The 26147-nt window shown below is 39.8% G+C and overlaps 1 protein-coding gene across 1 annotated transcript; it reads right to left on the bottom strand.

Moving 5' to 3' along the window:
- Positions 1 to 16620: 16620 nt before the first annotated feature.
- On the bottom strand, positions 16621 to 17725 carry LOC135101282 (trypsin-1-like). The gene is made up of 3 exons (XM_064004986.1): positions 17598 to 17725; positions 17291 to 17508; positions 16621 to 17199 (listed from the first exon to the last, which is right to left on the bottom strand). The coding sequence occupies exons 1-3, from the start codon at positions 17638 to 17640 to the stop codon at positions 16681 to 16683; spliced, it is 780 nt and encodes a 259-aa protein (XP_063861056.1). The 5' UTR covers positions 17641 to 17725; the 3' UTR covers positions 16621 to 16680.
- Positions 17726 to 26147: the final 8422 nt, after the last annotated feature.

The raw sequence follows: 26147 nt of genomic DNA, 5'->3' as shown, positions 1-26147 counted from the left end.
AATCACGTTATCAAGCCATCCTTTAAAAGAGCTGGGGCTTTTTCCTACCTTATTTTTTTTCAGTCTTACCAACTCTTACAAGAAGAAGGAAAAGAATATATATATATATATATATATATATATATATATATATATATATATATATATATATATATATATATATATATATATGTTTATGCCCTCTTTCGTTCCTATGTGTGTCACGCCTTCCTATCATATCTACAGTAGCTACACATTTTGAATAACTCCTTTATACCACCTCCTTCCTTCCTTCTCCTACACTTCCTCCTCCTCCTCGACTGACTGACTGGCTGACTCATTGACTGATTGACTGACTAACCTAACCTCACCTAACCTAACGTACCTTGACATAACCTCACCTCACCTAGACTATCCTAACCTAACCTCATTTCACTTAACCGAACCTCACCACACCTCACCCAAATCTAACTCCATTTCACCTCACATAACCTTACTTAATCTAACCTAACTAAATATTTACACCTTTTGAATAAGTCCTCTACACTTTTCCTTCCTTCTCCTGCTCTTCCTCTTCCTCCTCCTCCTCTTCCATCTCCTTCTCCTCCTCCTCCTCCTCCTCCTCTTCTTCCTCTTCCATCTCCTCCTCTTTCTCTTCCACTTCCTCCCATTCTTTCTCCTTCTCTTCCTCTTCCTCTGAAGTATACATATCAAACCGATGACACCAATTTATATACCGGTGGGGTACGTCCTCCTCCCATCCTACTTCCTACAGAATGGGGATATGGGGTGAAAGAGTCATATCTTGACGCTTTTTTGTTCATTTGGTGTAGGGAGATTGGATGCAAAGTATAGAGTTTACTCGCCTCGATGTATGATGCTGGTCTCTCCCAACCAACACTGGGACTCTTGATTTATTCAACTCTGGCCAAGAGACGCCCAATAATCACGCACAGATACATCTGTCACGTGGTATGGGAGAAAAGGGTGTGGAGGTGATACCTGTTGAAATGTTTGAGTCTAGGTGTTTTCCTTGGTGACCGACACCCTTAGAGAAATCAGTTGAGGTGTGAAGGTCTCGAAGTTTGCCCACGTGGTTGTGTGCATGATACTATAATATATATATATATATATATATATATATATATATATATATATATATATATATATATATATATATATTATATTATATTGTATTATATTAAAATTCATCGCAATGATGTTTCCATGGCCTCGCTCGCCTAAACCCTCGCAAGGTTTATGGACCTGATGGTGTACCTCCTATTGTTCTCCGAAACTGCGCCTCCGTGCTTTCCTTCTTGCTGGAAGTCTGCCTACATTCAGCCTGTTACTAAAAAGGGTGATCGTTCTAATTCCTCAAACTACTGTCCTATTGCTTTGATTTCTTGCCTATCTAAAGTTTTTGAATCTATCCTCAACAGGAAGCTTCCCAAACATCTATCACTTCACAACCTTCTATCTCATCGCCAGTATGGGTTCCGTCAAGGCCGCTCTACTGGTAATCTTGCTTTCCATAATGAGTCTTAATGATCCTCTTTTTAGATTTTTTTTTTTAGATTTTGGTGAAACTTTTGCTGTTGCCTTGGACATATCAAAAGCTTTTTATAGAGTCTGGCATAAAGCTTTGATTTCCAAACTACCCTCCTACGGCTTCTATCCTTCTCTCTGTAACTTCATCTCAAGTTTCCTTTCTGACTGTTTTATTGCTGCTGTGATAGACGGTCACTGTTCTTCTCCTAAATCTATTAACAGTGGTGTTCCTTAGGGTTCTTTCCTGTCACCCACTCTCTTCCTATTATTCATCAATGATCTTGCAAGAAGCCATAGAACGACTGACTTTTGATCTTTCAAAAATATTCGATTGGGGCTCATTCATACCGCTCTTCTAGACAAAGTGGAATCAAAAGCTTTTCGTCTCATCAACTCCTCTCCTCTAACTGACTGTCTTCATCTTCTTTTCATCGCCGCAGTGTTGCATTTCTTGCTATCTTCTACCGCTATTTTCATGCTAACTGCTCTTCTAATCTTGTTAACTGTATGCCGCCCCTCCTACGGTGGCCTTGCTGAACAAGACTTTCTTCTTTCTCTCATCCCAATTCTCTCTGCTTCTCTAATATAAGATTTAACCAGTATTCTCAAGCATTCACCCCTTCCTGTGGTAAACTCTGGAAGTTCCTGCCTTCTTCTGTTTTTCCAATTTTCTATGACTTCAACTCCTTCCAGAGGGATGTTTCAAGATACTTAGCCTTCAATTTTTTACTATTCAGGGGCCGGCGTCTCAGTGAGCTTCTTTTTTTTTTATTGTAGTTTTGTTGTCTTTGGCAGGTGTCCCTTGTACATAAATAAATAAATAAATAAATAAATAAATATATATATATATATATATATATATATATATATATATATATATATATATATATATATATATATATATATATATATATATATATATATATATACTCGTATATATACTGTTATGACCATACAAAGCCTCTCTCCGTGCGTCATTACCGACACCGCCAACAGTTGCTGCTAGTCACGGATCACTTTCCCTAGGCAACAACTCTGTAGCCTAGTGCAGGGCAAACATGGATGAGTCCAGGCCACTTGTAAGCAGGAAAGCGCTAAACCCTCAAGGTCGACACCACTGTCTCTACTGCAGAGGAAATATAACTTTGAAAAAAACTCAGTCACCCATGCTAAAAAAACTTTGATCACTCATGTTCTTGGAAGTGAGGTAGTGTCTGACGCCACACAAGAACACACAATATCCTGAGGACAAAATCACTATCAAACGATCTGTCCTTCCACTGTCCACAGAACATTACTGTAGCCCGGTCTATATTCTGCTCATCTTAGATCTCTAAGAAGACTGGGGGATCAGGAGAGAAATGAAATTATCAAACACTACACAGGACACACAAAGAAATTTCCTCTGTCCAACAAAGACACAAACAATGACAACAACAAAAGGCCAGTAGCATTGAACTAAAGAACATTATACTAGAGTCAGCTAGACTTGAAAAACGAAACAACTCCTGGAAGATTGCTAATCTGCCTGTCCCAGTAATGGACACAAACGAAAATATACAACATGACCGATATTTTTTGGGCATCCGTGGATAGCCAGAGCAAGATACCAAACTTTAAGATATGTGACTAATACTTACCCCATCACTCAATTACTCGCATGGCCTATATGTATATTCAGAATCAAGTAAATATACTAACTCTCTTAAAAAATGCGTCGTACTTTTCTGAAGTTGACTCGCAAACTAACTATTAAGCGAGGGATAAAGTGGGATGAAACAGCTAGTCTCTTGACACGCCCTCCTCTCCCAGAAAAGCACGTGAGCCAGATAAAGCTTTCCTGTTCCCAAAAGTATTTTAAATTCAACAAAACATTTCATGAAAACTATAGGGGATGGTTGAAATTTTTGTTCTTTTATACTTGACTTCAACAATCACAGTTTCATGGGTTTCGATTTTCGCTAGCTGCTACTGTGGAAAATAGGAAAGGAAAAAATAAATATATCACTAAATAGGATGCAGTAAATTCACAGTGAGAACATGATACGGGCCTATGTAACAGGGACATACAAAAAAAATTGACAACAAAATGCGAGAACTTACTGAAATAAACACATAACATAACATAAGTTCACCCACTCTAACAATATATATATATACTCGTATATATATATATATATATATATATATATATATATATATATATATATATATATATATATATATATATATATATATATATATATATATATATATCGTTGAAAGTGATACTGAGTTCAACGTTTATGATTTTCTTCATGATGTTTTCTTTTTCTCGAAGAGCGTCTTATTCTCCTTGGTAAGAATACTGATGATTTTTCCGTAGGATATCATCTTCGCCAGATCGCGATTTCGGGTCCTTGACTCTTCTTCAGTGGCAGAGGAGGTTGTTGTCTTCTCGGAGGTTGTGTAGAGAATGACAAGCTTTTGCTTGCTTTGCTTTGCTTGTAGAAAGATTGAGAAAATTGAAGAGTTTGGACAGAAGAAGTAAAATAAAAGAAATTGAAGGAAAGTAGTAGATTAATAATTGTGGGCAGGGCACATTACTATTTTTTAAATGAAGTTTTTGATAGCAGTACACTCTCCTCAGCCAAGTATGAAATAGGTTTAATCACCCAAACTAGAAAGATCGCCATTTTTTTTCTTTTTTTATAAGCAGAGCCTGGTTAACCCAAAGCCTTACCAAAGAATAACCATGCTTACATTTATAAATGTTTAGTCTCATACTCTTCCTTCTTCCATTTATGTATCAAATATAGATAGTTATTTAACTTTGTTTTGTATATATTCTGCCACCTTTATCCTTAACATAGTTATATACATATATGCTTATTTTACATAATAAGCAATATTGCTGTACAATGACTGTTGCAGAGTCCGCCCGGGCCTCTCTCCGCTGCCAGGTGCCTGCAGACACTACTGGTGGCCTTCATCCCTAACCGGGGATGGTTAGGCTCAGGTGAGTATGGTAAGTATTATTTGTATATCGGGTCAGGTACAGTATTATATAAATTTAGGCTACTAGGGAAATTCAGGTTGTATCGAATAATATTTTCTCTGTTTTCCTTCAGTTTAATCATAGCATGGTGTTCAAGGCTTTCTAATCTATTCCATATTCTCTTAGCTCTTTCATGCAGCCTGATGTTTAGGGGAAGTGTATTTGTCATTTCATGTATTTGAATAGTGTTCAGTGTGGATATGTGGATATGGATATCTTTGATTCGTCGCGAATCTTAGGGCTTTATTTTGGACTTTCTTTAAGTTACTTATTTGGGTTTTGCTGAAAGAAAAGGTGGGTATTGGAGGATAATCTGGGATCAGGAGCACTAGAGCTTTCACTAGGTGAATTTTAATTTTGTTTGGTATTTCTTATAGTCTATAGAGCTTCTTTAGAGATGCAAGTGCTTTATTTTTCCTGTCTTGTGTGTGTTTGTAATACCTGTTTGTTGTTATATGTAGTCCTAAACATTTACCCTCAGGTTGGAAATCTATTAGGTCTATTAGGTTCCTCAGGCACCCAGGTGTAGTGGTGTAAATTTCATGAGATTAGTCTGAATCCTCCATAATTTCTCAAATCTGTTCACTTGTAGAATTGCCCGTTCTGTCTGTTTATTCATCATATTCTTAGATTTGCCTGAATACCCTATTATTTGTGTTATATCGTCAGCATAGCATACGTTGATGTGACTGTTGAATGTTCCAAGATCATTGATGTATATCGTTTATAGAGTGGGAGAGAGGACACTCCCTTGTGGGACTCTGCATGCTAAATCAAATGTTGGGCCTATGTAGTTCATGATCTTTATTGCTGCACATCGGTCGTCTAGGAAGTCACAGAAAAAAAATTTTCAACAGTAACAGGTACTTGTAATTGCAGAATCTTATATTTTAGCCCGTTGTGCCATACCTTGTCGAATGCTTTGGTAACATCTCTAAGGATTACCTGACACTGTCCCGAATCAGCTTTATGTTGTGCGATTTGTTCAGTGATCACTGCTAGGGCATGTGTGGTGCCTCTCCCTGTTCTGAATCCGAATTGGTTTTCATTATATATATTACTGATTTCTAAATGTGTTCTAAGCCTTTTATTGATAATCCTTTCTAGTATTTTGCCTGGTACTTCAAGCAGTGAAATAGGACGGTAGTTCTCGACTTTGTGGGGTGATTTTCCTTGTTTTGGAATAAGCCTTACAAGTGCTTTTTTCCATTTATCTGGAAAATAGCCAGCAGACAGGATCCCAGATGCACGGCATCTGGCAGCGGGGAGAGGCGGGGAAAGACCGTGCACCATATGTCTAAAAACTCAACAGATCTGAAAAGAAAGTAAATATTAATAATAAAGTTTAGTGAGAAGGCAGATGGACTTCACACAAACCAAGTTCCTCAACTTTTGCTCCGCGCCCAGAGTCGTCGGGACGGTGGGGCTGTCAATACGGCAGTGAGGAGCAGGGTGGCTCCCCGTGGGTAATAAATAAATAAAATATTCAAATTTATAAAAAAAAAAAAAAAAAAAAAACGTAAATAGACGCGGAATTATTTTGTTAACATCCTCACTGAGGAAACCAGCGTCCCACCATGTGTGTACCAGAAGGCATCATGAGCACCAGGACATGTATTTCTATATATAGAAATACATATACGTATATAGAAATATATACGTGATCCCATTCAAGGTAAACTCGGCCAATAATATGACATCCCCTTCCCAAAAGAGGCGTGAGGCACCTGATTAGGATGCCTCGCGACTAGATGGTGCGCGGCTCAAGGCATCGGCAATAATATTCTCACTGCCTTTCACATGGTGAACCTCTAAGTCATAGTCCTGTAAGACCAGGCACCACCTCATCAGCCTCTGATTGGAGTTTTTCATTTTATGCAAGAAAATGAGCGGGTTGTGGTCGGTGAAGGCCTGCACAGGCTGTCCCGTCCCTTTGACATACACTTCAAAATGACTCAAACTCAGCACTAGGCCCAAAACCTCTTTCTCAATAGTGCTGTAAGCCCTTTGATATGGTAACAACTTTTTAGAGTAATAGCCTATGGGGTGCTCCATTTCCTCATGTTCTTGCATTAACACACCACCCACACCATTCTGACTGGCATCCACATACAATACAAATGGTTTTTCATAATCAGGCATGCGCAGCACTGGGGCACTGACTAACATTTTCTTAATCTCCACAAAAGCTTCCTCACAATGCTTATCCCAACAAAATTTTGACTTCTTATTCAGCAACTTGTTCAGGGGCATGGCAACATCAGAGAAATTCTTACAAAATCGCCTGTAATATCCACTGGTCCCTAAGAATCTCAGTATCTCCTTCCTATTTGTGGGTGGAGGGAGATTTACAATGTCTTTCACCTTAGCTTCCACGGTTCTCACTTCACCTTTTCCAACCTTGAAGCCTAAGTACTCCACGTCAGCTTGCACGAAATTACTTTTTGCTAAGTTGACAGTAAGGTTGGCATCATTCAGCCTCCTGAAAACTTCCTCCAGCAGCTGCACATGCTCTTCCCAACTCTCAGTATACAACAATATGTCATCTATGTACACAGAACATCCCTTCAAGCCCTTCAGTACTCTGTTCATTAACCTCTGAAAAGAACTCCCACTGTTCTTCATCCCAAACGGAAGAACTTTGTACTGATTTAATCCATCCATGGTGACAAAAGCTGATATGGCTTTTGCCCTCTCAGTGAGTCCTACTTGCCAGTATCCCTTTAACAAGTCAATTTTTGTTATGAAGTTGGCACTTCCCACATGATCTATACAATCAACTCTAGGGATAGGATAAGCATCAGGTTTTGTCACCATGTTAACCTTCCTATAGTCCGTACAGAAACGGAAACTCTCTTGACCAGGCTTGGGCACCAGCAGACATGGCGAGCTCTATGGGCTCTCACTGGGCTCAATCAAGTCGTGTTCCAGCATATACTCTACTTCTTTTCTCATGATCTCTCTTTTCTGCGGGTTAAACTCTGTAGGGATGCTGTTTGATGGGTTCAGCCTCCCCAACATCCACATCGTGCACCACCACATTCGTTTTTCTAGGTGCATCAGGGAACAAAGAATTGAACCTTTCAATTATCTCCTTAATCCTTTCCTTCTTCTCCAGCTCCATGTGCCACAGTTTATCATTTAAATTCCCTAACACAGCTGAGTTCTGTAGCACCATCCCTTCACACCTGCTCAGTTTCACTTCAGACCACTTCTCTTCCGCCTCAGTGGTTACATTTACAACACTCACAGTCCTTACTCCTTCTACTACATCACCTCCATTTTCTCTGTCCCTTTCATGAAATGGCTTCAACATGTTTACATGACACAACTGGTTCTTTTTCTTCCTCCCTGGAGTTTTTACGATGTAATTCACATCACTCATTTTCCTCTCAATCTCCCAAGGCCCGCTGAACCTGGCTTTGAAAGGATCACCCTGCAATGGGAAAAGAACCAAGACCTTGTCCCCAGGCTGAAAAGATCTGGCCCTCGCCTTCTTGTCATACCAGCCTTTCATCTCACTCTGACTATTTTTCAAATTTTCCCGAGCAATTTTCCTAGCTCTCATCAATCTCTCCTTGAAATCAGATACATATTTCACCACAGTAGGAGGCTCCTCTGCTCCTAACCATTTTTCTTTCACCATCCTTAAAGGACCGTTCACCTCATGCCCATACACTAACTCAAATGGGCTGAAACCAGTTGACTCCTGCACACTGTCCCTTAACGCGAACAAGGCTAGTGGCAATGCCTCATCCCATTGAACACTCATCTCCTCACAATACATCCTGAGAGTGTTTTTAAGAGTTTGGTGAAATCTTTCTACACAACCCTGAGACTGAGGATAAGCACTCGACAGTCTCTGTTCAATCTTTAGACCCCTTAGGATTTCCTTGAACGCGCGAGAAGTGAAATTACTTCCCTGGTCTGACTGCAACACCTTAGGAATTCCCACTCAGGAGAAAAATTTCACCAGTTCCCTCACAATGTTTTTAGAGCTTATACTCCTGAGGGGAATGGCCTCAGGAAACCTGGATGACATACACATAATTGTCAGCAAGTACTGGTTTCCCCTCCGGGTCCTTGGTAAAGGACCTACACAGTCTATCACCACCTTACTGAATGGCTCATCGACCACAGGTATAGGGTGAAGGGGGGCAGGGCGAATCACCTGGTTCGGCTTGCCCACCTTCTGACACAAATCACAAGTTTTACAAAACTCTTTCACATCACCTCTTACTCTGGGCCAGTAAAAATGACACAGGATTTTTCCTAGGGTTTTTCTGACCCCCAGGTGTCCTGCTAGATTACCTTCGTGTGCCATCTCCAAAATTTTCTTCCTATACACCCGTGGCACCACAATCTGCCTTTTCACCATCCGGTGATCGGAGGTTGGGGCTGTCAGGGGCCTCCAACTTCTCATTAATACCCCGTTATTCACGTAGTAACCCACGTACTCATTGTCAAGCTCACTCAGCCTTTTAGCCTCATTCCAAGCAGACTTATAGCTTTCATCACTCTCCTGAGCTTTTATCAACTCGTTCTTTTCTACCAGAAAATCAAGGTTGGGCTCCACCTGACCTACAACCGGTTCACCACTCGCGCACTTCGGGTTAGTTCCTTTTTCATCAGGTTCCTCAAACAGAACGCCCAGGCCTTCGTCCTCCTGCGTTGTTCCCTCGGTGTCCATGCGTTCCTTCCTGGCCATCGCTCGGGTCACTGCGCAGACTGGGAACAATTCAGGCACCTCTGCCTCCCCATCTGTTGAGTGAGGGACTGCTGCCGGAGTGGTGGTTTCTGACATCCCTATCAGAGGGTTGTCTACCATCTGAAGTTTAGGGATAACTCGACCTCCAGCCAGGTCGTTCCCAACCAGCACCACAACCTTCACCTCTCCAGTGACGTATCCACAGTCCAGCCAAACTTTGTGCAGGGGAATACTGAACTTGCCTCCTGCACCCTTGCATGAGACCTCTCTGCCAGTGCTGGTCTCCTCATTCCATGGGAGTACACTACTTAAGATCAGACTCTGGTTAGCTCCCATATCCCGAAGGATTCTGATCACCTTCTCTGGACTTCCCTCCACCTTCACTGTTCCCTTACTGGTGAAGTGCTCAAAGCCCTCATCTTTCGGCGGCTCCTCTGGTATCTCTGCATTCATATTCTCCACATACTTTATCGGGTCTCTTTGGGCGGCAACTGCTCCCACTGGCTTTGTCCGTCCCTTCGAACACTGGAACTTCCTATGCCCGCTACTTCCACATCCAAGGCACTTAACTGCACCTTCATCACCACTACCCTTCTGGTAATAGGTAGTGCTCCTGGGCCTACTCCTATAGGGCGTAGACCTCATGTTGCGGTCGGCTGGCGGGGGCATGGTGTAAGTGTGGGGAAAACTATAGTTGTTAGGGCGGGGCTGGTTTGATCTGTGGACTGATGTCGAGCTCATCTGGCAGTCATTCTTATATCTCTGATGACCATCATTTTTGTTGGAGAATGGCCTTCTCCCTCCATGGTGTTCATCTCCGTTCAGCCCACGGACCGCACAGTACTTGTCAGATCTGCGTCCGGCTTCCATCACGTCTTTCACGTCGTGTGATATGAGCTCATATTTTACACTGAGGGACATTTGGCTCATAAATTGTTCCATCTGCATAACTCCTTTTACCTCCTCAAGTGTAGTAGCTTCCTCGGCCTTCAGCCACCGGTCCAGTTTAAGGATAACCTCTCGAGCCATCCCGAGATAAGTATCACCTGGGCGTTTTGTCGTCCTGCGGAACCTTTCCCGGTACACACTCGGACATAGAAGGGTTGATCCCAACACCGCTTCCTTTACCACTTCATAATCACGCGCGTCTTGCTCACTCAAATTCACATATACCTCTCGGGCCTTTCCCTCAAATTTAGACTGGACTATTAATGCCCAATCATTTTCATCCCATCCCATCATCTTTGCAGTTTTTTTTAAATTGAACAAAGAAGTTTTCTTCCTCCCCTTCCACAAAGTTAGGCATACTGATGGCCTTTCTCTCTAAATCCCCGTTGCCTTGGGCACCATTTCCTGCCCTGGTCTCATTTACTTTATTTTTACTTTCCGCTCTAATCTTTTCTATCTCAATCTCTTTTTGCATCTGTATCTGTTGCAACTCCACCTCTTTCTGCATTTGCTCCTTTTGCAATTCCCTCTTTAACTCCATCTCTTGCTGTTTCTGTTCCCTCTGCATCTGTATTTGAAGTTTCATTAGCTCAAATTTTTCACTACTAGAAAGGCCATCTGTTCCACCAAGAGCACCCAGGTTTATCTCACCGACCCCAGCACCTTCCTCTACACTCTCCCCATCATTATCTTCACTTTCACCACCATCATTTTCAAACCAGCTCCTCTCCACAAGAGCATTTTTCAACTCCGCCTGCATTTCCTCCTTTTTCTTGGATTTCAACTCCACTTGAAACCTCTCAGCCACTGAACATAATTCCTCCCTGGTTAGTGTGTACAAATCATGCACACTCCTCGACAGAAGGAACATCTCAACACGTCTAGCGGCCATGATTACTCGTACAATTACTACACTCCACAAAATATTCACAAAGTATTCCTCCAAATATTCACCACAATACATGCACAGTTTTAAAGAAATATTTCACACAGGTAAATTCCTCCCAACAACAATCACCATGTAACACTCGTTACACCCCACAAATGTTCGAAGAATCCCGGACAGGCCCCTATATTCTGTCACGATCGCTTACTTACCTGCGATCGTACGATCCCGGTTATCTCTCCGAGAAAGTGGACGTTACACTGATCCCGGAAAGTTTTAAAGGTCTGGATTTTAAAGGCTTCGAGTGCCTACCCGACCTATCCGAAATCGCCAGAATTATCTCTCACTCTACCTTTACCTTGACTCAGCACACCTGGAATTACCTCTAATACCAGATTCATGTTGGGAGGGTAGAAAACACGATTATTCTGTTACAAGCACATATATTAATACTAATAATAATTCACAAACAACATGAGGTAGTACACGTTACTACATGACGTTCTCGTCACTTCCCACATCCAAGAGAACCCGTTTACACCTCCACCAGTCACAGAAATATTTCCCCTCAACCGCAGGAATTTACCCGGACGCCATTACCGCGTCCCCAGACAATAATTCCCGTATTTCACCTCCTCAAGCCTCACAGGAGATTACCATCATCACCAAAGATTACCCATAACACCATAACATCGTCCCTAAAATCACCAATACACCACAACACCAACTTCCAAGGTTAACACCACAACCTCCACTCACAAAATGGCTGCCAGTTTAACCTATGACCCCTTCCAACAGCGTCACCGGCACAACTCAACAACCGAATTTCAGCGGACAAGAGCTCTTGGTACCACAAAAGACTCACTAACCTGATCCTGGATATCAAGGTTATACCGCTACACCACTAATACCTCCACAAACTCACTCCGTCACCAATCCACACCAAAATCCTTCCCTGAGAAACGCCACCTTCCTCCCCACTTCACGACCCAAGGCGGTCTGCCTTTCCCCTCCTTGGAATGTGTTGTTGCCCACTCAATCTCCCCTCGTTCTCAACCTATTTCACCTCAATGATACTTCCTTCCTTATACATACAAAGATATAGAGAACTTAAATTATGGAGAGAATAATACTACATGATATAAAATGGGTAAATAAGCCTTACACTACTTATAACAATAATAAGGATAATGCCCGAATGGCAGGTAACCGGAACACGAGGACACTAAGAAAACGTGATCCCATTCAAGGTAAACTCGGCCAATAATATGACAATAAATAAATAAATAAATATTTATATATATATATATATATATATATATATATATATATATATATATATATATATATATATATATATATATATATATATATATATATATATATATATATATATATATATATATATATATATATATATATATATATATATATATATATATATATATATATATATATATATATATATATATATATATCGTATCTGGAAATGTAGTAAAAGAAACCTCGGCTCCAGTTCCAGCTGTCCTATTACATGGATCATATATCTTTTTCATTTAAAGATATCTAACTGTATTCTTAGTACATCTTAGAAAGTTATGATCAATGGTATGGTTGTAGACTATATTGTCATACTTAATACGCAAGTTTATTCTTGTTGAGATGAAACACAATCAAATTCACTCACCTGACTCCTCTGACTACGGAATATTCATTGGGTATTTGACTTAAAAAGTGGAGTACATATCAAAGTTTGCGGTCGGCTTTGTCTCTTATCTTTTTGCACTAACGCTTCAGCTTTACTATTTTGCATGATAGAATGCAATTAATGTACCATCTTACTCGCATTCTTGAGCTTCTTAGAGATGCCCCAAAACATTCTTGTCCTTTTCTTACTCTCTAACTTCCCGCTTTCCCGTTTATTTTGTTGAACACCATTGGACTCCTTCAGCCATGATTTTATTTCCATGTTCCATTCTATTCCTCCAATATTGTCTCTGGAGTCTGGATCCACCAAAGCAGAGGAGTTTCTTGCACTACAAGAGTGCTAAGTAGGAGAGCCTGAAAGGATACTGGTTTGATTTTCCCTGTAACAAATATTTGTTTTTTTGTGTTAGTGATCCATCTCTATACAGAGTGCATAGCAGAGATAACCGTCTCGAGAATGAAGGGATACAATCCACATACTTTCTCTAACCCTGAAGCTTGTTTTAACTCACCTTATTCTTTTGCTATCCAAGATAGATATCACAGATAGTACCGTAATCTTCCGTCTGTCGAAGATCGTGTCCTTAATATTTCTGTTCGAAGACTTGTCTGATATATTTTAAAACTTATCAAACTCATTTGTTAATAAGAAGAGTCAAAATCTCCCAGTGGCACGTCTAGCAATCTTTCTTCTTCTTTTCCTCCACTCTCTATTTCATCTAGATATCTGTACTGCCACTCCTCTATCTCAAAAGCTGAACTTTTCTCTTAAGACCTTTGTTGATAACTCCACCATGAATGATTCAGGGCTTATTCCCATTCTCTGACCATATTATAACTCTTATAAAATTCTCCGGAGTGATATTTTCAATGGCCTCTCTGGACCTGGTTCTCGTTACTCCCAGGTGCTTACTCTAAGTAGAGACCTTATCGTTCATGTATTATTGTAAGATGGACTCTGGCCAACGGCAACAAATGAGGCTGAAAAAAAAGGCAACTAAAGGTTCCAGTTCTTAAAGACTAAAGTGAAAAAAAACGTTATCTAAAATTATGGCCGCCTTGAAATCTCCCTATTGAAAGAATTCAACTCGTATGGAGAAGAAAACACAGAAGCAGGCAGGGAGGTCCAAAATTCATAACTAAAAGGGATGAAAGATTACACGCACGCACGCACGCACACACACACACACACACACACACACACACACACACACACACACACACACACACACACACACACACACACACACACACACACACACACACACAATGATTGGCACATGGGGGAAGAAGGAGTGTTTGGACAAGTGTTAGGCGGAGTCCTTTGTCCCTCGTTGATGGCGCCTTCAGTATGCAGATGAAGCACCTTTACCATGCAAAGCGAGACTGCAATTATGTCACAGACAGGCCAGCATTCTCTGCCAGCCAAACTCATCCAGTTTAATTCGCCACAGCTCTGACTCACCCTAAACGTGACTCAGTCTTGGACTGTGTTGTGTGTCCACGGCCTGACTAGGCACTTGGTTTGACTCGACTGGTCTGATGTTTTTTTCGCCTTTATATTATTCTGATTTACTTCTTACATGGTACATTCCTAACAGGTAGACAAGACACAGTGCAGCAAGACATCTCGCTGATGCACAGTTTACCTTTTCAACTGGTAACTTGGATGATTATTGTTAATTTTCCACGTAGCTGTCTCTTCTTCATTCCAAGTACAATGAAAGGAAGCATTTAAGACTTAGTCATAATGCAGTGGACACAGTCACACACACCGGTGCATTACTCCTACCGCACGTCAAATCACAAGAAGGAGGTTTTTCATATGAACCATACACCTCATAAAATTTTCAGGTGGAATTACTGCAGGCATCATACATTGACTGAAGAACACTCGTAGCACACAATTTTGTTTTCGATGGTTGAGGACCACCCGTCACACCAGAGTATGTGCTGGTTTGTTGTTTCACAACAAGTAACCGATAACAACCGATGCGCACAGAAGCAGAAGGCGCTCTTAGCCGCGTGGCGGCAGATGGTGAATTTCACACAAATATATACTCTAAACGTCCTGTGGTTCCCTATTTATTCCCGAAATGCATTGGTGATATAAACATACGTTTTCGACATGAGAAGGCCCAGATGTCGCAGCGACTAGAAGGAAAGATAATTTTAAGAGAAGAGGAGTTAGGTAATGGTGAAGAACATATCTAAATGAAATTTTACTCCACTAAATATCCTCCTAACTTTATAGCAACCGCACACCAGAAGTATTCTGACTATTTCATGGATCTAAAGTGTATGATGAAACAATATTAGGAGAACGAACATGATAAATGAGACTAACAGTTTAATTCGTCATAGTTCTTGCTCATCCTAAACTCCGTTTTAGTTTTCTGTATTGATGCACCAAACCCACACTCAACACTTGGTTTGATATGCTTGGAAGGATACTCTTTCTGTCTTGACCTGAGATCTTCCACCTGATTTACTGCCAATACAGGTCATTCCTGACATATGTAATGTATTTCCCGTATGACATCTCACTAGTTGAGCAGAATGTGTCGTCCACCAGTAGTTTGGGTGACCAACCTTCACTCGCCAGGTGCCCGACTCTTCTTAGTTCACTATTACCAACTACGAGTATACCATCTATCTGTCTGTCTGTCTACCTATTTACCTATCTATCTAACGAACCCAAAAGCACTCAGTGTTATGTGTCTGCGTACTGTGGTGTCGGATAGCGTAATTTGTGGGAGGGGCATCACTAGGTGGCAGGTGACGATAGTGTGGCCGTTGCTGTTGTTGTAAAACCCTTGCGGACTTAGTGGGGACATTCCTGTGTCTTTCATGGTCAACATAACTAAGTAAGTCTGGGAATGATTTCGTATACCAATTTCTGAACTCCCCCTTTAGCTGTATCTAAGTGAGATTTAGAGAAGTTCAGACCACGGTATGTGAGTCTGTGCAGAGAGTGTGTTCGAGTGTCAGTAAAAACGATTCTTTAGTTTCAAATTGTTACCAAAGAATAAATTACATTCATCAAAACCACCATAATTACACTTAATATAATGTGTAGCATTACGGTGCGCCGTTATTGTTAACATGAAGTGGGAAAGAATATTAATTCGAGACATTCTATAGCAAATTCATCTTAGTCCTTGGATCAGGGTGGCGTGTGAAGGCAGATTAAGGCAAAAGTAAGTAACAAGAGCCGTCAAACTGATTCTCTAAATTCTTTGTTTTGTTGAAGTTGCCATACTAGAATAACTATTGCTATATTTTCTTGATGTTTAATTCATATATAAAAGAGGCCTATAAAGACTAAAAAAAAAAAAAAAAAAAAAACGTTCCTTATGGATATTAATTAACTGGAACAATATGTTGCTTTTAGTAGTTCCCCCAAAAAATATTTTTCTTGCGCAAAACCATCCTATATTGAATTGTTGCTGAGCGAAGAACAAAATGTCAGAAATGACATAGAAGAATATTTACTTCTATAATCAACTCGATATTCCTTTAAGAAGTAAAATGAAAGAAATCCTTTTTATTTATCATCATACAATAAAAAGGAAACATCGATCTTAGTTTCGGATCCAACAAACTAAATGGAAGTGATGCTACCTCTCCATCAATTTTCTTGTTTCGAACCATCAGATCTGAGCCTGTGTGGAATGAATATTGTGTGTGTGTGTGTGTGTGTGTGTGTGTGTGTGTGTGTGTGTGTGTGTGTGTGTGTGTGTGTGTGTGTGTCTGAAAACTACAATTTAGCTTTAAAAAAAAAGGAGGGATTTATATATGTGAAAACCACCATAATTGTATTTAATTTGATGTCTCATGCTTTGATCATCTTAATGGTACAATTTACACAGCATTGGCAATAATCCAATCCACAAAGTAGGCCACCTCCGTGTAGACCCCCGGATAGTTGGGGCGAGCACAACCGTAGCCCCAGGACACGATGCCGGTAAGGTATCCCTTGCACACCATAGGTCCACCAGAGTCACCCTGGCAGGCGTCCTTTCCTCCCTCGGGATATCCAGCACAGATCATGGAATCTTCAATACCGTAGTAAGATATTCTACATTCCTCATCGGACACAGTAGGGACATGAACCTTCTGCAAGACTGTGGCGGCACTCCCTCCCTCTGACAAAGCTCCCCATCCCGTGACGGTGCACTCGACGCCTACAAGCTCTTTTTCTTCTTGAAGACCGATGGGATTAACGTAATCGTCATAAACCATTGTTTGCGGAAAGTGAATGAGGGCGACGTCGTTAACGAGTAACGAAGAATCAAAGTAGGGATGGAGGATGATCTCATCCAGTCTTGCTGCCTGCTCGGAACCGTCATTTGCCTCAAGAGTGTATTCACCAGCCACAGCCTGCAAAGAGATTCAACTCAGTTAATATATCTTGACTAACTATGGAAGTGGTTTTGTGCATTTCATGTGAGCATTTGGCTATTGCAAATACCTGCACAATTCCTGGATTATCCACATCATACTGCAGACAGTGACAAGCAGTGATGCCCCAGTGCTCATTGTACAGGGTACCACCGCAGAAGTGCCATGGATTGCTGTACGACGTATCTTGAAGGCTAAGTTGGTACTGAAATTCGCCGTGAACTGTGTCCTCACCGCCAACAATCCTGTTCAGTCCCCGACGGAAGGTGGGCTTGCGGGATGGGGCGGCTGTGGGTAGAAAGAAAGTCAATGTTAGAAATATTGTTTGTCAGACAGAAGAACAGTTGAATAGTGCATTGCTGCATGGAGGCACTGACCTAAGGCCCCGGCAACAAGCAGGCACAGCACGAGGGTCTTCATGACTGCCCAGGATGGATACGAGTGTCCCTTTCTGCAAGGTAACTCTATTTATATGTGATATCGTGTTCCTGGGAATGAGAAATGTGCATGTGGGAAAATTTTATTTTGTATTTCTTATCAGCAAAGGCAATATGATAATGGGTTTTAACGTTGTTGTTTTCTTAACACACAGTGAAAGCTTGTGTGTTTTGTAGTTTTTTTGTATGTTTATTACACTTCGATGTCAAAAATAAAGCTGTTTGGAAACTTTCGATATATGCTTCCTATTTTAATCCACGCATCTCTTTTTTTTTTTTATTTCCTCCATTCCACTTTACGTCTCTAAGTAAGATTTTGTCAACTTGAATGTGCATACTTGTACATTGCCAACCTTACGTATACATCACATATTTATGATCTTTCCTTCTTTCCCATGATGAGTGAAGGTCCCACATTCACTCGCTTGTTCTAGTTCCTCTCACACATTTCGAGTAACTGCAGGATCGATGAACTAAACTTTGAAGAGCGACCTTTTGTGACAATAATTCTAATTTTCTTCAGTTAGTATTGCTTGTTAAAAAAAAAAAAAAAAAGAGGCGGGGTAAACGTTGTGATGTTGCATCCATGTTAGTCTTTGGTGTTCACACGCCATCATTTCCACGATTAAGTTTGTAGTCAGAAAAATTCCACCCAATTATTTTAAAATATTCTCGTTAATCGAGTCTAGGGATGCCATATTTCATTTAATATATATATATATATATATATATATATATATATATATATATATATATATATATATATATATATATATATATATATATATATATATATATATATATATATATATATATATATATATATATATATATATATATATATATATATGAATTCTGTGCCTATCAGAAAAAAAAATTACGGTGATTAATATTAGTGCCACACTCTCTCGACTGAAATCTCTGACAAGTCTCGCGTACCGAATTTATGCTTATGCTCAAAAGCAAGGAAGTTAGAACGTTCTCCGCCTTCCTTCTGAAGTCAGTGGAGATAACTGAACAATAAAGAAAATACAATGTTATTTGCAGCGTTACTTGTTCTGCAGGGAGGGGGATGTTCTCATACTTATGTGAGTAAGTAATAGTACGTCTTAACGATGCACATGTCTGCACCCCTGTCTGAAGAGGTTTATGTCTCAGATATGTTGGGGTTTAGCAGGCAGATTAGGTATCATTATTTTACCTACTGGTTAACAAACATTTTCTTCAGGAAAATCGCCAACAGAAGAAAGTGCAGTTGTTTAGTGAAGGCAGTGTTTTATAATAATAATAATAATAATAATAATAATAATAATAATAATAACAATAATAATAATAATAATAATAATAATAATAATAATAATAATAATAATAATAATAATAATAATAATAATAATAATTATTATTATTATTATTATTATTATAATAATAATAATAATAATAATAATAATAATAATAATGATAATAATAATAGTAATGATTACAATAATAATAAAAATAATAATAATAATAATAATAATAATGATAATAATAATAATAACAGTAATAATAATAATAATAATAATAATAATAATAATAATAGTAATAATAATAATAATAATAATAATAATAATAATAATAATAATAATAATGATAATAATGATAATAATAATAATAAAACACAAGACAGCGATGAATTTGCCAAACTAGTTTGAAGAAATTGACTGATAGAGATTAGTGTTAAACATTTTTCCTAGTTCAGAAACTTATCTCTACGTGGTTCTGCCATCGGAAGCCTGTAATATTATTCGGAAGCTTCTGTCCATTGTGATAATACATGTCACATGTAGATGGTGATAGCGTTCTCTAATATTTGTTTTTTTTTTTTTTTGCTTTGAGTCTTATAGATTTTAAAACAAATAAAAAAAATCATTCCGTAATATGAATTACAAAAACGGAGTGCGCTATGCATCACAGGTCCAAATATAACACTTTTAAAGGTGCATTTGTCGAGGCACAAGTCTCATGTGCAAAAGGTACTTCTGAGGAGGTGATATGTCGAAGCTTCTGCCACGGACCAGAAGTAGTTGTGGAGCGAAAGTGACCCAGGCAGCTCTCACATATGTACTGGTGATGTAGAAATACATTTTCAACAAGAGAAGGACCAGGTGTAGCAGCGACGAGAAGCAAAAATAATATTACGAGAAAATGCGATAGGTAATGGTGAAGTACATATCTAAATTAAATCTGTTACTAAATATTTTCCAAACATCATAGGAATCCCATACGAGAAATATTCTGAATATTACATGGATCTACAGTGTATGATGAAACAGTATTAGTAGATGTAACATGATAGACGAGACTACCAGTTTGTGCACCAAGCGCACACCCCATAGTTTGATTGACTTTCTTGGAAGAACACTATCTTCCTTTGCTTGAGGTTTTCTTTATTGGTTGCAGACTTTTCACCCAATTTACACGTCTCATTCGTGAAATGAGGTACAGTTTTTGCAGTTAACTACGAGTATACCATCTGTCTATCTCTCTATTTATTTGTCTACGTATCTATCCATCTAACTAACCGAGAAACACTCAGTGATATATATCTAAGTGCTGTGGTGTCGGAAAGCGTGATTTGTGGGAGGGGCATCACTAGGTAGGCAGGTGACGATGGTATGGCTGTTGTTGGGTATCGTGGAGCCTTGCAGACATAGTGGGGACATTGCAATGTCATGGTCGACATAAGTAAGTTGGTCTGGGAATGATCTCGTATAGCTGCCAATTTCTGAAGTCCCCTCGGTCTGCTGTGTCTGAGTGAGGCTTTGAAAAGTTGAGACCACGGTATGTGAGTGTGTGCAGTGTGTGTGTGTGTGTGTGTGTGTGTGTGTGTGTGTGTGTGTGTGTGTGTGTGTGTGTGTGTGTGTGTGGGAGAAGGGTGCCTGTAATGTAAAAAGAATAGATCTATCAAATCCACCCGAATTACACATTTTAAAGCTTAATATGCAGTGCTCTCAACGGCCCATTGTATAAAGTCGGCCATATCTGTGTAGAAGTGTGTGATATACGGCTTCCATGGCCAAAGTGTCTCTTGCCCGGCGTGATGCTTTTTCGTCTGCAGCGTTTTTTGCCACGCATTCTTTACATTGACGTTCATACTCTTCTTACATTCTGCCTTCCCGCCTTCTACATTGCTAGACAGTTTCCATGCCCAGAAAATTCTATGGCTTCTATAATATTTTCTGCAGGTGCTGGTACATGAGGTCTAAACTTACGAAAACCGTCTTTCACTTTGGCGTATATTGTATATGGTTTTGTCTGTGTGGATGAACAGATTTTGGGCGTCCCGAAGGAACTCAACAGCATTGTCCAACTGTATCGTACAATCCCACACCTACATCTCAGCTCACAAGGGACTCTGCTAATTGTTTTTTCCTTCCAACCGGTGTCAACGTGGCGCGCTCTACAAAGATTAAGGCCAACTCCACTTGCGGAGATCCACTCCATTTGTTACAGTATCGTTCTATTACGTCTTTCTCATTTCTGATGCTGTGAGAGCAAATCTTTTCAGTGTTTTTCATTGCCGCAACCCAAACTGTCATCATGCGATCAGACCTATTCCATTCAATTCCTTATGTGCTCAGAAAAGGACAGTGTTCATCTACGAGGCAGCTGTATTGGGGTCACGTTGACTGAACTTGCCTAGTGTCATATATGCGTTACAATCTATCGTAATAAGAACATTTAACATGTTGTTTACACTTAACAAATATTAATATTTTTCTAAGTAAACAGCAGCTGAAGATTTATTACATGAAAGATGTTTTTCTTCAGTTTACAATATAACGCATTGACAGTGTGGCAGTGCCATGTTTGGGATATATTGGTAGAAAATCTCCCTTAGTCAAAAATCATGTTAAGATAAAGTTTTCATAGAGAATGAGTACCTATGTAGCATAAATGACTCCCAGTTCCGCCTATTGGACATGAGTTCCGTCGTGCACGCGACATTAGTTACGCCTTGGAATGAGACCGCAATACCTTTGTACCAATATTGTTAACATGAAGCGGGAAGTTAAATTCATTCAAGATATAATCCATAGATTAACATATTTGTTTGGATCAGGGTGGCGTGTGAAGGCAGGTTAAGGCAAAAGTAAGTAACACGAGCTGCTAAACTCTCTAACTTCTTTGTTTTAATGGGGGCGGGTTGAAGTTGCCGTGTTAGAATAACTATTGTTATATTTTTTTTAATGTTCATTTCATATATAAGTGAAGCCTTAAAACACTAACAAAAAAAATGTTGATTAAGGATATTAATGAACTGAAAAAATATGTTGCTTTTACTAGTCGCCCCCGAAAATTTTTCTTGCACAAAACCATCCTATATTGAAGACAGTTTAATTTATGGAACCATGAATTGTTGGTAAACGGAGAACAAAATGTCAGAAATGACATACAAGAATATTTACTTCTATAATCCACTTGATATTCCTTTAAGAAGTAAAATGAAAAAATCCTTTTTATTTTCCATCATGAAGTATAGAATATATATATATATATATATATATATATATATATATATATATATATATATATATATATATATATATATATATATATATATATATATATATATATATATATATATATATATATATATATATATTCAGTTTATGGAGGAGGCAGTAGACACCTGCCGAAACGATAATTACTCCCAGTGAGGTCTAAAGCACTGTTCAGGGGGTGCTGTGAACTTATCATTAAACCCAGCTGTGACCTCACTGAACGTTTCCCTTTGTGTCTCACAACACAAGGGGGTAGTCACAGCCTGCCCTCTAAAGACAACTCTCTTCCTCCACACAAAACTACAAGCACCTAATAACACACACACCCTTCACTCAAAAAATTTTAAAATCATGGCGACTCCTACACCGGCCTCGGAGTCCCCATCTGGGGAGGGGACCATAAATGTCCCCAGGTCGGACTGCCTTTCCGTCGACGACCCTAAGTGTCTTGACACCCCCCTCAACTTTTTCTTCATTAACTTCTGCAACATTCGCGGTCTAAGATCTAATTTTCAATCAATTCCTCGCTGAAACTCAGGTGTCTGAGGCAATTGACAGTAGCCCCTTTTCTGTTCCCTCCTACTTTCTTTATCCTCATTTTAGATCCAAAGCTGGATGCTGCGTTTATGTGCGCAATGACTTAACCTGCTCTCGTGCCCACGCTCTTGAATCTTCCGAGTTTTCCACCATCTGGCTACGACTACAGAGTCATTCTCATACTAAATTTATCTGTGCTGTATACCTCTCTCCTAACTCCTCTGACTATAAGAAATTCTTTGACTACTTAACTTCCAAAGTGGAGCACATTCTGACCCTCTTCCCTTTTGCAGAGATCTCCATTCTTGGAGACTTCAATGTTCACCACCACTGACCATCCTGGTGAACTAGCCTACAACTTTGCTATCCTCCATTACCTAGAGCAATTGGTGCAACACCCTACTCGTATTCCTGACCGTCTTGGAGATACGCCCAACATTCTTGACCTTTTCCTGACCTCTAATCCTTCTGCTTATGCTGTCACCCTTTCTTCTCCGTTGGGCTCCTCCGATCACAATCTCATATCTTTATCTTGTCCTATCACTCCAGTCCCTCCTCAGGATTCCCCTAAGCGAAGGTGCCTCTGGCGTTTTGCCTCTGCTAGTTTGGGGGACCTGAGGAGGTATTTTGCTGATTTTCCTTGGAATGACTACTGCTTCCGTGTCAGAAACCCGTCTTTGTGTGCTGAGCGCATAACAGAGGTGATAGTGTCTGGCATGGAGGCGTACATTCCTCACTCTTTTTCTCGTCCTAAACCTTCTAAACCTTGGTTTAACACAGCTTGTTCTCGTGCTATACATGATAGAGAGGTGGCCCACAAAAGGTACTTAAGCCTTCCTTCACCAGAATCTCATGCACTTTATATTTCTGCCCGGAACCATGCCAAGTCTGTTCTCCAACTAGCCAAAAACTCCTTCATTAACAGAAAATGTCAAAACCTTTCAAGATCTAACTCCCCTCGTGATTTCTGGCATCTAGCCAAAAATATCTCCAATAACTTTGCTTCTTCTTCTTTCCCTCCTCTACTTCAACCAGATGGGACCACTGCTATCACATCTATTTCTAAAGCTGAACTCTTTGCTCAAACCTTTGCTAAAAGCTCTACCTTGGACGATTCTGGGCTTTTTCCTCCCTCTCCTCCACCCTCTGACTACTTCATGCCACGTATTAAAATTTTTCGTAATGATGTTTTCCATGCCCTCGCTGGCCTAAACCCTCGGAAGGCTTATGGACCTGATGGGGTCCCTCCTATTGTTCTCCGAAACTGTGTCTCCGTGCTTGCACCTTGCCTAGTCAAACTCTTTCAGCTCTGTCTGTCAACATCTACCTTTCCTTCTTGCTGGAAGTTTGCCTACATTCAACCTGTTCCTAAAAAGGGTGACCGCTCTAATCCCTCAAACTACCGTCCTATTGCTTTAATTTCCTGCTTATCTAAAGTTTTTGAATCTATCCTCAACAGGAAGATTCTTAAACATCTATCACTTCACAACCTTCTATCTGATCGCCAGTATGGGTTCCGTCAAGGCCGCTCTACTGGTGATCTTCTGGCTTTCCTTACTGAGTCTTGGTCATCCTCTTTTAGAGACTTTGGTGAAACTTTTGCTGTTGCCTTGGACATATCAAAAGCCTTTGATAGAGTCTGGCACAAAGCTATATTTTCCAAACTACCCTCCTACGGTTTCTATCCTTCTCTCTGTAACTTCATCTCAAGTTTCCTTTCTGACCGTTCTATTGCTGCTGTGGTAGACGGTCACTGTTCTTCTCCTAAATCTATTAACAGTGGTGTTCCTCAGGGTTCTGTCCTGTCACCCACTCTCTTCTTATTATTCATTAATGATCTTCTAAACCAAACTTCTTGTCCTATCCACTCCTATGCTGATGATACCACCCTGCACTTTTCCACGTCTTTTCATAGACGTCCAACCCTTCAGGAGGTAAACATATCACGCAGGGAAGCCACAGAACGCCTGACTTCTGATCTTTCTAAAATTTCTGATTGGGGCAGAGCAAACTTGGTATTGTTCAATGCCTCAAAAACTCAATTCCTCCATCTATCAACTCGACACAATCTTCCAGACAACTATCCCCTCTTCTTCAATGACACTCAACTGTCCCCCTCTTCTACACTGAACATCCTCGGTCTGTCCTTTACTTATAATCTGAACTGGAAACTTCACATCTCATCTCTAGCTAAAACAGCTTCTATGAAGTTAGGTGTTCTGAGACGTCTCCGCCAGTTTTTCTCACCCCCCCAGCTGCTAACTCTGTACAAGGGCCTTATCCGTCCATGTATGGAGTATGCTTCACATGTCTGGGGGGGTTCCACTCATACTGCTGTTCTAGACAGGGTGGAATCAAAAGCTTTTCGTCTCATCAACTCCTCTCCTCTAACTGACTGTCTTCAGCCCCTCTCTCACCGCCGCAATGTTGCATATCTAGCTGTCTTCTACCGCTATTTTCATGCCAACTGCTCTTCTGATCTTGCTAACTGCATGCCTCCCCTCCTCCCGCGGCCTCGCTGCACAAGACTTTCTTCTTTCTCTCACTCCTATTCTGTCCACCTCTCTAACGCAAGAGTTAACCAGTATTCTCAATCATTCATCCCTTTCTCTGGTAAACTCTGGAAATCCTTGCCTGCTTCTGTATTTCCACCTTCCTATGACTTGAATTCCTTCATGAGGGAGGTTTCAAGACACTTATCCACCAATTTTTGACCACTGCTTTGACCCTTTTAAGGGACTGGCATTTCAGTGGGCATTTTTTTTTATTAGATTTTTGTTGCCCTTGGCCAGTGTCCTTCCTACATAAAAAAATATATATATATATATATATATATATATATATATATATATATATATATATATATATATATATATATATATATATATATATATATATATATATATATATATATATATATATATATATATATATATATATATAAGTGAAGGCTGAAAAGACAAAAAAAAAAAAAAAAATATGATCATTATGGATATTAATCAACTGAAACAATATGTTGCTTCTTTTTGTTTCCAAAAATTATTTTTTTCTTGCACTATAGTACGCCGTATTGAAAAGAGAACTTGTTTGTGGAATCAGAAATATTAGACATATACCAATAATGTTTTTTTTTTTTTCTTTTAATCTACTCGGCTGCTTTGATAAGAAGTAAAACAAATCTTCTCTCATTTATCATCACGAAGTTTTTCACACCATAAAAAGCTGTCAGAATACAAAAGAAATATTGACCTTAGTTTTGGGCTCAACAAACTAAATGAAAGTAATGCTAACTATCTATCAATTTCTTTCTATCGAACCATCAGATCTGAGCCTATGTGGAATGAGTATTATGTGCGTATGTGTGTGTGTTTGTGTGTGTGTGTGTGTGTGTGTGTGTGTAAAAATGATA

Source organism: Scylla paramamosain, chromosome 6 (assembly GCF_035594125.1).
Source record: "Scylla paramamosain isolate STU-SP2022 chromosome 6, ASM3559412v1, whole genome shotgun sequence".
NCBI classification, from domain to species: Eukaryota; Metazoa; Arthropoda; class Malacostraca; order Decapoda; family Portunidae; genus Scylla; species Scylla paramamosain.
Note: the sequence above shows the minus strand (reverse complement) of the source record. Positions and strands in the feature narration are given on the sequence as shown.